The 15,639-nt window shown below is 40.8% G+C and overlaps 1 protein-coding gene across 1 annotated transcript in view; it reads right to left on the reverse strand.

Moving 5' to 3' along the window:
* Positions 1–6,397: 6,397 nt before the first annotated feature.
* The window catches only part of LOC142662707 (IgGFc-binding protein-like), a 44,014-nt gene continuing 34,772 nt past the window's right edge, over positions 6,398–15,639 (reverse strand). Inside the window, exons 31-37 of the mRNA XM_075840922.1 lie at positions 14,577–15,150; positions 13,909–14,483; positions 13,234–13,804; positions 12,309–12,508; positions 7,996–8,367; positions 7,381–7,670; positions 6,398–6,407 (exon numbers count right to left, since the gene is read on the reverse strand). Of these exons, the coding sequence (XP_075697037.1) occupies positions 6,398–6,407; positions 7,381–7,670; positions 7,996–8,367; positions 12,309–12,508; positions 13,234–13,804; positions 13,909–14,483; positions 14,577–15,150 (2,592 nt within the window). The remainder of the gene's footprint in view (positions 6,408–7,380; positions 7,671–7,995; positions 8,368–12,308; positions 12,509–13,233; positions 13,805–13,908; positions 14,484–14,576; positions 15,151–15,639) is intronic.

A 15,639-nucleotide genomic window follows, 5' to 3' on the forward strand; every position in this document is an offset into this window, starting at 1 on the left:
GTAGAAGTCGCTACGGCTGCTATAGCGGTAGTTACGCCACTGCGTATAGGTTTGTACGGCGTAAAACTACAGCTCCCAGCATGGCCTGAACAATGGTAAGGATATGCTGGGAGATGCGGTTTCACAAAAAAAATCCTATCACCATCATCTCGCTGCAGATCATACAGTGACTACAATACTGATTAGAGGCAGAATAAACATTTACATTAAGTGACTCACCGGTGACGTCTCAGATTCTAGTTCTTTTCTTCTCCCTCCGGTTCAGACATCTATGATGGATTTCTCCCGGCCATGACCCATTTCTGCAGTTTTCCGTTCAGATGTCTTCAGCTTCTCACTTTTAAAACATTTCTGCTCCTATAAACAAAGTTAAAATTCTCAACACATCTAAATATAACTGTCACAAACACACAACATGCCCCCTGTAGATAGTGACCTACATAGAAGCCCCTGTAGATAGTGCCCACATATGGACTCCAGAGCTGCAAGGCAATAGTGCTAACCACTGAGCCACCGTGCTGCCCTACATATAGCTTCCCCTATAGTTAGTGCTCCACGTATAGCCCACCTCTGTATATAGTGTCTCACATATAGCTCCCCCTGTAGACTGTGCACTACATATAGCCACCCTGTTGCTAGTGCCCCACAGGTAACCCACCCCTGTATATAGTGTCCCACATATAGACCCCCCTGTATATAGTGCCCCACAGGTAACCCACCCCTGTATATAGTGTCCCACATATAGACCCCCCTGTATATAGTGGCCCACATATAGACCCCCCTGTATATAGTGGCCCACATATAGACCCCCACCTGTATATAGTGGCCCACATATAGAGCCCCCTGTATATAATGGCCCACATATAGAGCCCCCTGTATATAGTGGCCCCCACCCCCACATATAGACCCCCCTGTATATAATGGCCCACATATAGAGCCCCCTGTATATAATGGCCCACACAACCACATATAGACCCCCCTGTAGCTACTACCCCACATATAGACCCCCCTGTAGCTACTGCCCCACATATAGACCCCCCTGTAGCTACTGCCCCACATATAGACCCCCTATATATAATAGCCCACATAAAGATGATCCCCCCCCCACTATAGATAATGCCATTCACATTTTTATGAGGGGAAAAAAAAAAACTTGACATACTCACATTCGCCGGTTCCCACGCTGTTCACTGGCGATGCAGACATGCTCTCTTCTGAGCATGTCTGCAGGAGCTGAACGAGCGTCCTCCAATGACGCCGATTGGCGGGGCAGAATGACTTGCCCCGCCAATCAGCACCTTCCAAGCATGGAAGCGGCGCGATGATGTCATCGCGCCGCTAGCCAATCAGTGTCATTGTAAGGCACTGGATGGTCAGGCACGGAACATGCCCGGCCATTCAGTGCTAATACATGTATTTGGCTGCCGCTAGCACTGGGGCCCCCTCCGGTGCTAGCGACACCTACAGGCATGAGAGGGCCTGTGTAAGGCTCGGCGTCGCGGGCCCCACAGTAGCGGCGCTACCGCTGTAGTAGCCATAACGGCTGCTAGCGGCGCCACCGGGCCCCCTCAAGCCCCGGGCCCCGTAGCAGCCGCTACTGCTGCTACCGCGGTAGTTACGCCACTGGCTCGTCCCTATGAATATCAGACTCCTGTAAGATACATTTTTATTGTATTTTCATGATTTACAAAGTAAGGCTGGGTTCCCACGACCTATTTTCAGACGTATACGAGGTGTATTATGCCTCGTTTTACGTCTGAAAACAGGGCTCCAATACGTCGGCAAACATCTGCCCATTCATTTGAATGGGTTTGCCGACGTATTGTGCAGACGACCTGTCATTTACGCGTCGTCGTTTGACAGCTGTCAAACGACGACGCGTAAAATGACAGCCTCGGCAAAGAAGTGCAGGACACTTATATACATTATATGCAGGACACTTATATACATTATATGCAGGACACTTATATACATTATATGCAGGACACTTATATACATTATATGCAGGACACTTATATACATTATATGCGGGACACTTATATACATTATATGCAGGACACTTATATACATTATATGCAGGACACTTATATACATTATATGCAGGACACTTATATACATTATATGCAGGACACTTATATACATTATATGCGGGACACTTATATACATTATATGCAGGACACTTATATACATTATATGCAGGACACTTATATACATTATATGCAGGACACTTATATACATTATATGCAGGACACTTATATACATTATATGCAGGACACTTATATACATTATATGCAGGACACTTATATACATTATATGCAGGACACTTATATACATTATATGCGGGACACTTATATACATTATATGCGGGACACTTATATACATTATATGCGGGACACTTATATACATTATATGCGGGACACTTATATACATTATATGCGGGACACTTATATACATTATATGCGGGACACTTATATACATTATATGCAGGACACTTATATACATTATATGCAGGACACTTATATACATTATATGCAGGACACTTATATACATTATATGCGGGACACTTATATACATTATATGCGGGACACTTATATACATTATATGCAGGACACTTATATACATTATATGCAGGACACTTATATACATTATATGCGGGACACTTATATACATTATATGCAGGACACTTATATACATTATATGCAGGACACTTCTTTGCAATGTAATTTGAGCCGCTCTTCATTGAAGTCAATGAAGAGCAGCTCAAGATTTGCGAGCGTCAAAGACGCCTCGCATAATGCGAGGAGGAGCTTTTACGTCTGAAACGACGCAGCTGTTTTCTCCTGAAAACAGTCTGTCTTTTCAGACGTAAAAGGTAGCTAGCGTGTGCACATACCCTAAGGGTTTCTGATTTAGTGTGTGATAAGGGTCTTTGTGCTTCAAAGACCCAAAGGATGCTCTGGTGGGCCTAGATTTCCTCACACATTATTGAGACCCATCTACAAGAGAGCCCATAATGTTTTACATTGGACAATCCCATTAAAATCTGACAGTGGAGGGGCCATTTACTGGGCCACCAGAAGAACCTCAAGTTGGTCAATATTTTTAAACTTTAACAAGGCCACGCCACAACAAAGACCATGAGGTGCAGCAGAGGACAACCCCACTGGTTGATGATATGGGCTTCTTGGACCATTGGTAAGTACTTTGGCCTCTCTGATAGTAGCAGGTTTACAATGCATTTATAGGAACAACTAGCGGGTGAGCCCTGAAATAATTTGCCCTCGTGGGCCTCAAGATACTTATGTTCAACACTACATGTTGTGGTGGAAATCAGGCATCATCAAACTATTCACGACTTGTAAACTATTCATTAGATATTGATTTACATGAGGACAACCCTATTTGAAGCAGATAGTGAAATGGATCACAAGCTGCTTGGGTTGATGACTTGGGCTTCTTCACTGATAACCTCTTAGTTCTTTGACCTGTGTGTCCAATCAAAGAATCAGTTTACTGTACAAAAACATTTTCTGGAGGGTGGGCCCGCATATAATTTTCCCTAGTGGGCCTCAAGAAAATTCTGTCCAACATTGCATATCGTGATGGGAAATCAGGCATCATCATACTATGCGCAAACGGCAAAGTGGAATTCCAGGCCCAGTTCCTTGTCCTTAGACGTCTTTTGAAGTCTCATTACACGCAGTCAAATTGAGTGAGAAATTGTTCCATGAAATGGGCTTTAGAATTGCATTATTTATCTGGCAGGTAAATGAACTTTTTTAATTGTTTTTGTCCATCCAGCTTAGACTAACAATATGGCAGTAGCAGCAATGACCGCAGTGATAAACGATTCATTCTTTCGCACCAGTTCCAAGATAAACAGTGATTACTTTTGACCGGTCTTGCTATAGAGAATGAACCATTTGATTGTTTCTTTGAAGAACAAATTAAATATTTATCTAGAAAATCCACTTGTTTTCCCAACTATATTGTCGCTCGTGCACTATTTAAAATTTTTTGTTAACATTCAGGGCTAGTTCCAGGTGTTGAGTGGGGGGCAAATACTTTATCATACCACCATTTTTCATAACTTTCCTCTTTTACAAATACCTGGTGTGAAATATAAATTAATTACTATACTTTACTGTTACTTTATGTGACTGATATTTAATTTAAAAATTTCGACCACTTTTTTTTATATCTCGATTTATTTTAATATTTGCGTAATGGAGTGAGTCAATTTTGCATATTACGGAACATGCTCTACTTTCCATATTCATGTGCAACCAATATTTATCTGGTCTTAAACAAAGAAGCCCTACTAACAAATCATCTGTGCTAAGATAAGAAAAAATTCTAAAATTTACATTTTTACATTTTAAAAACATAATACATGAATAATTTATTGAATATGGTCTTATCTTATCTTAATCTTTAGTCAGACCTACACTTTAGATAGCTCTTGGCTAAACATTGTGTCTCCAAGAGGAGTTTGAATTACCTCGAAATTCCCTCTATCAATACTTACAGATAAGACATGCTTTTGATGCCCAGAAGAAGGCGGTGGATTTGGCAATACACGCAGATGGGGTGTTGTCTGTTTTACATACCGGGAGTCTTACATCGGGGATTATTTCACATATTTATCAGTTGTTGATCAGTAAATTTTTGGATAAATACCCCCTGATGGCTTCTAAAAAATGGGAAAGAGATATGGGTCCCATCTCTGAAGAACAATGGATAGATATTATGAAAGCAGTTCCGAATACTTCTCTTAGCGCCTTTCTCAATTATATATTATCCATAGAGTATACAGGACTCCTAAATTTATTTTTCATATTGGGGTAAGGAGTGACTCGAAATGCCCCAGATGCGCGGAAGAGGAGGCTGACCATATGCATATGTTGTGGTCCTGCCCACAGTTAACCACGTACTGGATGGATGTACTGAAGGTGATTCAGGAGGCCTATGGACCTGTGTTGCAAGGGACTCCTATGGAATGCGTTTTGGGATGTATTATGGACACCCCACCCTCTACTTTGGAGCGGTTGGCTATTGTAAGGTTGCTATATATAGCTAGAAAACTAATTGCCCTACATTGGATACAAGGCGCCCCGCCGACTAGGAGCGAATTCATTGCAAAAGTGAATAAAATTATTGTATTGGAAAAGGTTGTCTATGTAAAGCGCAAAACGCTTAAAAAATTTGAATCCATATGGGGACCATGGGTAGGGGCAATGGAATCTATATTATAAAATTTATTCAGGGACTCTGTATGACCGCCAGCCTTTACACGGTATTGGGGTTATGTATATAGATGTGGGATAAGGAGAAGGGGGGAAATAGAGAGGATTAAATATCTGCCATATATTATATCTGTTTTGTATTATACATGCTTGTACATGATTAAGCTACTTGACATTTGGAAAATGATCTTTCCCATGTACCTTGTATTTTGTGAATAATGTATTCGATATTTGGTACAATTTCTATTTCATATACTATTTAATTTGGAATTTTGTGATGGTGCCTGGGGGGAGGGTTTGGGATAGGGTTTGTTTAGTATGTTTTGTACTATATAATTTTGAAACTTCAATAAAAAAATTATCTGATTTAAAAAAAAAAACATTGTGTCAGCCGTCTGTTATTTGCCCCTACATCCCAAAATGAACGCTCATATTGGGCTGACGTGCATATGTATTGCTATAGGCACCACCGGTTCTGATTATCTCTCAAGGTAACAAAGGATTAGACATAAAAAAATGCTTAATTCTTCCCTGACAACAGATATTGGGGACAGCCGTGAGACCCCTCATACTCATAAGATTGTCGGGTGAACCCTCTGAATCCGTCCACTTACGTGAAGAATAATCAAACTAATGTAGAGATTGATTGATGAGAATAAACAAATCTCCCAGCTTTTATTTTATTTTTTATATTTATTGGTAAATAACAGAATTTAAAATTTCACATTTCACATTTTTGTATGATTTGAACATTTGACATGAATTAGAATTTTATCGCCATAAGTTGTTATTAGTTATATTGACCTCCAACTCAGCATTTGTGCCTATTATTTCCAAAAATAAAAAGACAGTAACAAAAAGTTCAGCATACAAAACTGATCATGAGACAAATATTCAAGGAACTGCTGTCGCGTCCGTGGCCTTGTATAGGATGTGTACAATAAGCAATCTATAGAGTAACTTAGCAGAATCCTTAACAAATTGGATGATAGGAGATATTGTTTTGATACATTGACCACGGGGGCATCTACATTTATACATAATCTATCGATGAATCCAAATTTTTGGGACATGAATACGTTCTCGTTGTGGAGTAATATGAAGGTAAAGCAGATTCATTTTGCCTTGGAAAGAAGCTTTGATGTAACTCCTCAGACCGAGCTAAAGGAAAAAAGAAAAAAAAGTTAGTGTTTTTGACAAGTCATAGATTAGGATTGATGTCGAGCCTTGATCTGGAACGAAAACAATTAATGGGATTTGTACTATTATTTCTTGGACCAATATCTTCTTGAAGTGTAACTTGAAGCTCTTGGGCCCCAATACAGGGTCCCCCACCTGTTCTACCTAATACTGGTGTCTTCTTTTGTGGCATAGGGGCATTTGGGCCCCTTCAGGCACAAGGTCCCAGGAGCAACCCCTTTATCTACACCCCTAACTGTGAAAGTAGATTGGCCTTCTTTTCCCTATTCATTAAACTGTCTCACCACAATTACATACAATTACAAGATATGCTTTCTTAAAGGGGTTTTTCATACTAATGGCCTATCCATCAGTATATGATCGGGGGTAGTCCCACAACCGGTTCCCGCATTGATCTGCTGCTCCGATTGCCTCTGGACACCGGATGTCCGTGCAGGTAGAAGATGGCTCCAGTCTCAGTATAGCGGCTGAGCTGCAGTACTGAGGATAGGTCATCAGTAGAAAAAAAACGGCCTGTGCCTGGACAACCCCTTTAAGGGTCGGCTATTTTTTAGCATTAGGACACAGCTATGATCGGTGACTCCAACAGACCTGACTCGTCTATTGGAGTCTAAGTTTGTCTGGAAACAACCTCTTCCTTATCAGATGATTAGCTTGCTGCTCTGCCTTCCCAATCTCTTTCACTGCAGATCTGCCTGTTCTGATTGGCTACTGTGTACAAACACAAGCCCACCACAAGCTCACCAGGAGGTCAGAGCACACAGAGAGAGTTTGTTTCCATTACAACAATTATAGGATTATGAGGAGAGGTTTATCAAGTATACTGAGGCAAATTAACCTCAATGAGCGGTATCCTGGAGTCCTGCTTTAACTTTAACTATTACATTTGTTAATTGAAGCTAATTTTTGGGTTAAAAAAGACCGTAATGCTTACCAAGGGCTCAGGTGTTTCGCAATCCAAGAGCGGATTGTAAAGGAGATGTCTGAAGAGATTTCACCACTCTTTAGACGGAGGTCGTCATTGGCATCTCTGTTGAAGTTTCCACAAGGTCCACAAATCTTTCCGGATATCTTCTCCTTACCGAATAACCGAATTTCGCCATTTTTGTTAAATGTCACCGTTATCTGGTCATGCAGCTCAACAGTTGTTTCGGATTGGGATGTCTGGATCTTCACAGTACCATTTCCAAGATCTCTTGGGGCTTGAAGCTCCCAACCATTTAGCTAGAGTAAAAAATGAGAAAATTGCTTATATATCCAAAATAACCCAAAATTATGATGCAAAAAAAAAATTTTGGTGTCAAATCTACACTGAATTCAACTTTTTCAGTCTACAAGGCATTGAAAAAAAACATTAATTGTTCCTGTATCGAGACATTTTTGTTCGAATATGGTTGGAATATCATTACCCCACTCCACCCCCACCATCCAATCATAAATGAATCATTAAGGTCGCCCATATATAGATCTTAATTTAAAAATAAAATTTAAAAATTTCAATTCTAAAAACTGTCCGACACTGTTCAGAAGACATCCATGAAATTCTCACCCAGATGTCCTGTTGACTGTTCACAGATATAAGCCCTTGGGATGTGAATATTTGAAGAGCTCTTCCTTCTTTTGAACTGCTGCATTTCTTCATCTCGACGACCACCATGAACCGCCCTTTGGCATCTTCGCTGCAAGATGATGACATCACATATGACCCCTCCATTGGGAATTGTCCAGAGACCCCATCAAAAGAAATGAACTTATGGTTTGTTCTTAAGATACATTGAGATTCCAGTGGCTGGCAGCTGCGCGCTCCTTCTCTCAGTTGGCATATCTCATTTTTGGCACAACCTAAGTTTACGCAGGACAAAACCCCTGACTGGCAGCTACAGCGCTGTCGGCAATCTTCTGTAACCACGGATTCACCTTCCTGAAACATAATAGTAGTATGAAATTTGGAGAATTTTTCATTTTCAAGAACATTTAAAAATTCTTAATTACTTTATATTAGAAAAACATGACTGCTTTCTTCCAAAAATAGCACCACACCTGTCTCCAGGTTGTATGTGGTATTGCAGCTCAACTCCATTCACTTCAATGGAACTGAACTGCAATACCAGACACACCCACAGACAGTTGTGGCGCTGTTTTTGGAAGAAAGCAGTCATGTTTTTCTAATGTTTAACAGCCCCTTTAAAGGATTTAAGGATTTAAGGATTTGAGCTCTCAAAATATCTTGATTTAAGACTTTATGTATAACATCCATTAATATGTCCTTGCTATATGTATGCAAACTTAAAAATACAATCATTATGATTCTGAAAAAAAAAACAACCTGTAGCTTCAGGACTAGATGGTGATTTAGAGTAGTCTATTGCCTATTCCTGAATATTAGTGCACTCCTTGTGTCCAGGCATGGTATTGCAAGTTAAAATTTAAAGAGGTACCACACCAAAAATTATTTTACAAAAACACAGTTGGTAAGATAAGGACATGAGGTTAAGTCCCGGCAAACCTCCTGGCCCTCTTCTGCTTGCCTCTGGTTAGTGGCAATTCTGCCATGAACTGAAGATATGAGTAATCTGATATACTGGTTGCTAGCGATGCAGCAATGGGGGGGCAGAGGTAGTTGCATTTTGAAAATTTGACCCATAGGTCCGTCTACTACCAGTATAATAAATGGCACATGGTGGATGATGGGCCCTGCCACAGGTATTGCATTAGGGCCCAGGAGCTTTCAGTTATGCCTCTGACTAGGGGCATGCCCCAATGACAAGTCAACTAGACGTTTCTGCCCGGTTCTTCAAGATGTCCACTCTTCATAGGAAGATTTTAGTTTATATTATAGATTGTAGAATCTGCTGCGGGTGTCGGCTGTGTTTTACAGCCGACACCCAGGACTAACAGCCAGGAGCAGCGATCGTGCTGTTCCTGGCTGTTTAACCCCTCAGATTCTGCGGTCAATTGCGGCCGCAGCACCTGAGGCGTTGAAAGGAGGGGGCCACTTACCTCCCCCCCCCCCCCCGCAGTAAGATCAGGGGGTGATGATAGTTGTTATGGCAGCCCAGGGGCCAGGTGAAGGCCCCCAGGGCTGCCTTTACGCTGCCTCTGTTAAGCTCTGCCTGTGGCAGGGCTTAACAGATGCCTGTAAAACTGACGATATACTGCAATACATTAGTATTGCAGTATATTGTACCAACGATCTAACGATTGCTGATTCAAGTCCCCTAGGGGGACTAATAAAATGTGTGAAAAGAAGTGTAATAAAAGTTTTAAAGTAGTGAAAAAATGTTTTAAAAAATGTAAAGTTCAGAAAACCCCCTTTTCCCATTTTTCCTTTAAAATAACGTGAAAAATATAAAAAGTTAACAAAATTGGTATTGTTGCGTCCGTAAAAGTCTGAACTATTACAATATAGCATTACTTAAACCGCCAAAATCACTGTTTTTGATCACCTTAGCTCCCAAAAAATGTTTAATAACAAGTGATCAAAACGTCATATGTACCAGAAATTGGTACCAATAAAAACGAAATCTCATCCCGCAAAAAATAAGCCATGACACTGCTCAATGCACGGAAAAATAAGAATGTTATGGCTCTCAGAATGTGGCGAAACAAAACAACATTTTTTTTTTCTTTTAACAAAAAGTTTTTGGTTTTTTTTAAGTAGTAAAATATAAAAAAAATCTATATAAATTTGATATCACCAAAATTGTATTGAGCCACAGAATAAAGTTAAGTTGTTGTTTTTACCGTACGGTCAAAAACGTAAAAACGGAATCCAGAAAATAATGAAGGAATCGCAGTTTTTTCCAATTTCAGACCACAAATATTTTTTTTCAGCTTTCCAGTACATTATATGGTACTTTAAATGCTACCAATACAAATTAAAATTCCTCCTGCAAAATATAAGCCTTCACACCGCTCTATTGATGGAAAAATAAAAACGTTATGGCTCTTGGCGGGAAGTGAAAAACGAAAAAAAAAAATGGCTGTGTCCTTAAGGGGTTAAAGGTATAGTAGGATGGGTCAGTGGTATAGGGGGATGGGTCAGTGGTATAGGGGATGGGTCAGTGGTATAGGAGGATGAGTCAGTGGTATAGGAGAATGGGTCAGTGGTATAGGAGGATGGGTCAGTGGTAAAGGAGGATGGGTCAGTGGTATAGGAGGATGGGTCAGTGGTAAAGGGGGATGGGTCAGTGGTATAGGAGGATGGGTCAGTGGTATAGGAGGATGGGTCAGTGGTATAGGGGGATGGGTCAGTGGTATAGGAGGATGGGTCAATGGTATAGGAGGATGGGTCAGTGGTATAGGAGTATGGGTCAGTGGTATAGGAGTATGGGTCAGTGGTATAGGAGGATGGGTCAGTGGTATAGGGGGATGGGTCAGTGGTATAGGGGATGGGTCAGTGGTATAGGAGTATGGGTCAGTGGTATAGGAGGATGGGTCAATGGTAAAGGGGGATGGGTCAGTGGTATAGGAGGATGGGTCAGTGGTATAGGAGGATGGGTCAATGGTATTGGAGGATGGGTCAGTGGTATAGGAGGATGGGTCAGTGGTATAGGGGGATGGGTCAGTGGTATAGGGGGATGGGTCAGTGGTATAGGAGGATGGGTCAGTGGTATAGGAGGATGGGTCAGTGGTATAGGAGGATGGGTCAATGGTATTGGAGGATGGGTCAGTGGTATAGGAGGATGGGTCAGTGGTATAGGGGGATGGGTCAGTGGTATAGGGGGATGGGTCAGTGGTATAGGAGGATGGGTCAGTGGTATAGGAGGATGGGTCAGTGGTATAGGAGGATGGGTCAGTGGTATAGGAGGATGGGTCAGTGTTATAGGTCATGCTGCTCTACAGATCATTCTGCTATGTGGTATTATTTGGGTAAATATCAAGGTAATACTTTGTATAGTGAGCAAAACCTGTAAAGCTGCGAGCACGCCACTACTAAATGTACACGTATTGTCAGATGATAACAGTAATCCTATACCTAAAACTGTCCCATTGTACCCTAGATCCACAGGAGATAACCCACAATATATCTACTATTATGATTAGTAATGTGATAATGGTAATAATCAGAGAGAGGAATCATAGGGAAGAATTAAGAAATTAAACTTTTTGCTGATGTATCAATATGGGGAATGGTGATGTGTCTTGTAGGAGAACAGAAGTTACACTGATTCTATTGCGTGACTTACCAGACAGAGAGTCACAGGAATTCCATCTGTTCAACCAATAAATGAACCCTTATCTTTACCGCATTATATTATATAGACATGTAACCACTTTGTATATCATAAATTAATATTATCTTACAGACATTGCGTAATGTAAACATATACTATTGTACACTTGGTCTCTCTGTCTCCTGGTGCACATGTCACACATACGTCATATTGGCTATATAAACTGCTGTAATTAATGATGATATCAGTTCTGAATAGGAATTCAGAGCTCTGTGTACACACAATAAACCTTCCTAACCTGAAGAAGCCGCATTCATGTGAGTTCCTTATGGAGATTGAGAAAGTTTCACTGCCGTATCACAGACCATCAGACATGACTCAGGTGATCAGTTTGTCTCAAAGTTGTGCTTATGGCAGAGACGAGGAAGACTAGCTTGGTTTCTGTCAAATCAAATTATTCTGTATCTCAGGCTACTGTAATAACCAAATTGTTCTGAAATTTTTTTTAGGCGGAGAGCCTCTTTAAGTGTTAAATGACAGTCGGACATAACTTCATCAGTATGTGTGTGAATTCTAACCTATTTCTCTCCCGTGCTAGTTCTCGCCTCCATAAATCTCTATATAACATTATTTGGTCACGGAAATATATGAGAAAAGTTGCTTCTCTTTCGAGCTCTTGGCCTACCTTCATATATCTTCCATTATAATGACATCCACAGTTGTCCACTGGAACACATTTGTCCCCATCAAACATGTATCCAGAGTCACATTGGCAACCCTCATAGCATTTGTCACTGCAAGTGCTCGGAGCCAGGAGACTGTTACAGGTGAAGTCGCAGGTCCGGGTACATAGTTCATAATGACTGTTGGCTGGACATGAAAGGGCTGCCGGAAAATTGAGAAGACAATGTTATCGCAAAGACATGATGGATTGAGCAAACACTTGTACAGGGGCTACTACAATGTTTTGGAGGGAATCCAATATCAAACATTATAAAAAGAGTAGGTCATGTGATGTAAATAATGGACTTATAGAGTAGGATAGTTTTTTTCTTGTAACTGGTCCAGATGGCTTTTGGGTTTTCTTAAGGGGGTCTCTCATTTGCAACTCACATCTATCAGACAGAGCTGAGAGCGGCTACAAAAAACATCACACAATGGAGGACCTGGCCCGTCCATGCCTTACACAAACAGTAACATGTCCACAAAAAATACACCATGTAATTTTTTTATTTCACCAGAGGTGGCACTGTGGGGAAATTAAAGACCTGCTGTGAGGTGCCGTTACGGATTACGGATGATCCCTGAAGACCCCAGAACGATCTGTGATTTGCTCATCATCGGAGGAAACTTCTACCAAAAATTGATTGTCCAAAGTAGACCACCCCTATAAATGTTCTAATTATCATGAACCCTAGGATTTTGCTGTCTTCTAGGAGCTAACTATCACAGTATGTTGAGTTTACCTCCAAAAATATTATTTAAAAAAAATCTAAAAAATTAAAAGCCATATGGAGTCATAACCCCAATGAGCGTAATTCAGCCTCAATGGAGCAGTTAGACATTCATTACTTCAAGATATTACTCAGAAGCAAAAGAAGATGACTTACGACAGTTGATATTCGTCCTCCAGGATTTAATGTTGACTCCTTTTTCTTGACATAGGGCTGTGTAGGCTTGTAGGCTGGCACACAGGGCTCCCTGACCACCATGTCCGGCACAAACATCAAATACACAGCTCTTGGCATACCTATCTGGAGGAACCAGAGCATGGCAGTCCTTAAAGGGACCTTGAGGGTCTGCAATCATTCCACATTTGGTGGGCGAATTAGCTTCGGTGGTTCCTGCTTCACTACAAGTAGGACATTGACTACCAGAACAACCTCTACAATTCGATCCATCTCTAGCCGCGGTCCAGGACTCAGCAAATAATGTCAAATCAGTGACATGGGTGCCATTAGGAAGACGGTAGTCATCTCTGGAGTCCTTATTGTAATTGCCACAGAGGCCTTCAGTGAGCCCGGCATATGAGCTGGGTACCCAGACTGAAACATAGTATTGTTGGTCGAATAACACCTTAAAGCCGTATATGGTCTGAATTATTACATTATTTCCTTCTTGGTTTATCCAGCATTCCCGTTTTGGTGACCTACAAGGAATATTATACTTCTCTCTGTTGACCTAGGATTAAAATCAAACATAAAATGTGACTTATTCAACCAAGTAGGAGAACTGACCATTCTTAGGCTACAAGTCTATGAAACGTTGTCGAATTTACTACTGACCTCAATGCTCCAGGTTCTTCCTCTCTCCAAGTATATGATGTGGTTTCCTATGGTCACTGTCACGGATTTGGTGACGGCTACATTTCCATATGGCTCATTTTCGACTTTAACGTCAAAGAGGACTTGACTGGTATTAACTCTGACAAGGGTGTAGAGACAGGTGCCCTGCATATCATAGTAGTGGTTATCGAAGGTGATATAGTGGGGATCTCCCCAAGCAACGCATTGGCCAAGCTCTTTAGCATGACAACCTAGAACACCATCCACCACTTTGCATTCGTCATTGGTGCCACAGGTATGGTCCTGGCAGGTGGTGATGCCATGGTTTTCACATGTACATTTCTTCTGGCACAGATCATCGATGAAGAATTCTTGCCCCAATTTATAGTATGCATTGTTAACAACACAGCCGCATTCTGCAATAGGCACGCAGTCTTGTCCACTCTGTATGAAGCCATTGTCACAGTAGCATCCTTCTGTAGGGGATTTTTCGCAGACTAATGTGAGTCCATAGCAGTTAGAAGGACATCCATTTCCAGACAGCTCGTAATGACTGTTGCTGGGACAAGTCCACTCTGTCGAATAAAGTAACAATAGAATTGATAAATATCATGCAAATCTGTATTGAGAAATGACAATAAATGAGCCCAAACTACAATGAGACTCACCACAAAAAGATGGTGTTCTCCATTCCTTGATGAGGGAACCGTTTCTTTGACACTCGGAGACGTAAGTTGAGATACTGCCACAGACAATAGATTGATGACCTTTGTATGCGCATGCATCAAAGACACAGTCGTCAAAGAAAGGAGATGGATCGATAGAAGCATGGCATTGACTAAAGGGTCCCTCAGGTTTGATAAGAAGCCCACAATACTGGTCACTCTTGAAGACGTCTTTGTCAGCCTCAGTACACTTGGGGCAATCTGGGCATTCATCTGAACATCCGTCCACATGTCCCACCTTCCAGTGTTCTCCTAATTCTTCTGGACTTTTCACCGTTTTACCATCACCAGTTGTGAAATCATCAGAGGGGTCTCCATTGTTGTTACCACACAAACCATTGACCGCTCCCTTGTATGTGCCCGGCACTATCACACGGAGGTAGTTCCAGCCATCATACATCACAGTGAGGTCAAAGTCCGTTTTCAGAACCACATCAGCTCCAGAAATGTAGACAATTACCTGTGGTCTCAACTCATTGTAGTAATAATACGGTAATTCTGTGAGGCGTCCATCAACCTGAAGCAAAATTAAGGATCTTTATTACAACCTATGAAATAACCACTATCTGTCTATCTATCTATCTATCTATATCTATCTATCTATCTATCTATCTATCTCATATCTATCTATCTATCTATCTATCTATCTCATATCTATCTATCTATCTATCTATCTATCTATCTATCTATCTATCTATCTCATATCTATCTATCTATCTATCTCATATCTATCTATCTATCTATCTATCATCTATCTATCTATCTATCTATCTATCTATCTATCTATCTATCATCTATCTATCTATCTATCTATCTCATATCTATCTATCATCTATCTATCTATCTATCTATCTATCTATCTATCTATCTATCTATCTATCTATCTATCTATCTATCTATCTATCTATCTATCTATCTCATATCTATCTATCTATCTATCTATCTATCTATCTATCTATCTATCTATCTATCTATCTATCTATCTATCTATCTATCTATCTATCTC

Source organism: Rhinoderma darwinii, chromosome 10 (genome assembly GCF_050947455.1).
Source record: "Rhinoderma darwinii isolate aRhiDar2 chromosome 10, aRhiDar2.hap1, whole genome shotgun sequence".
NCBI classification, from domain to species: domain Eukaryota; kingdom Metazoa; phylum Chordata; class Amphibia; order Anura; family Rhinodermatidae; genus Rhinoderma; species Rhinoderma darwinii.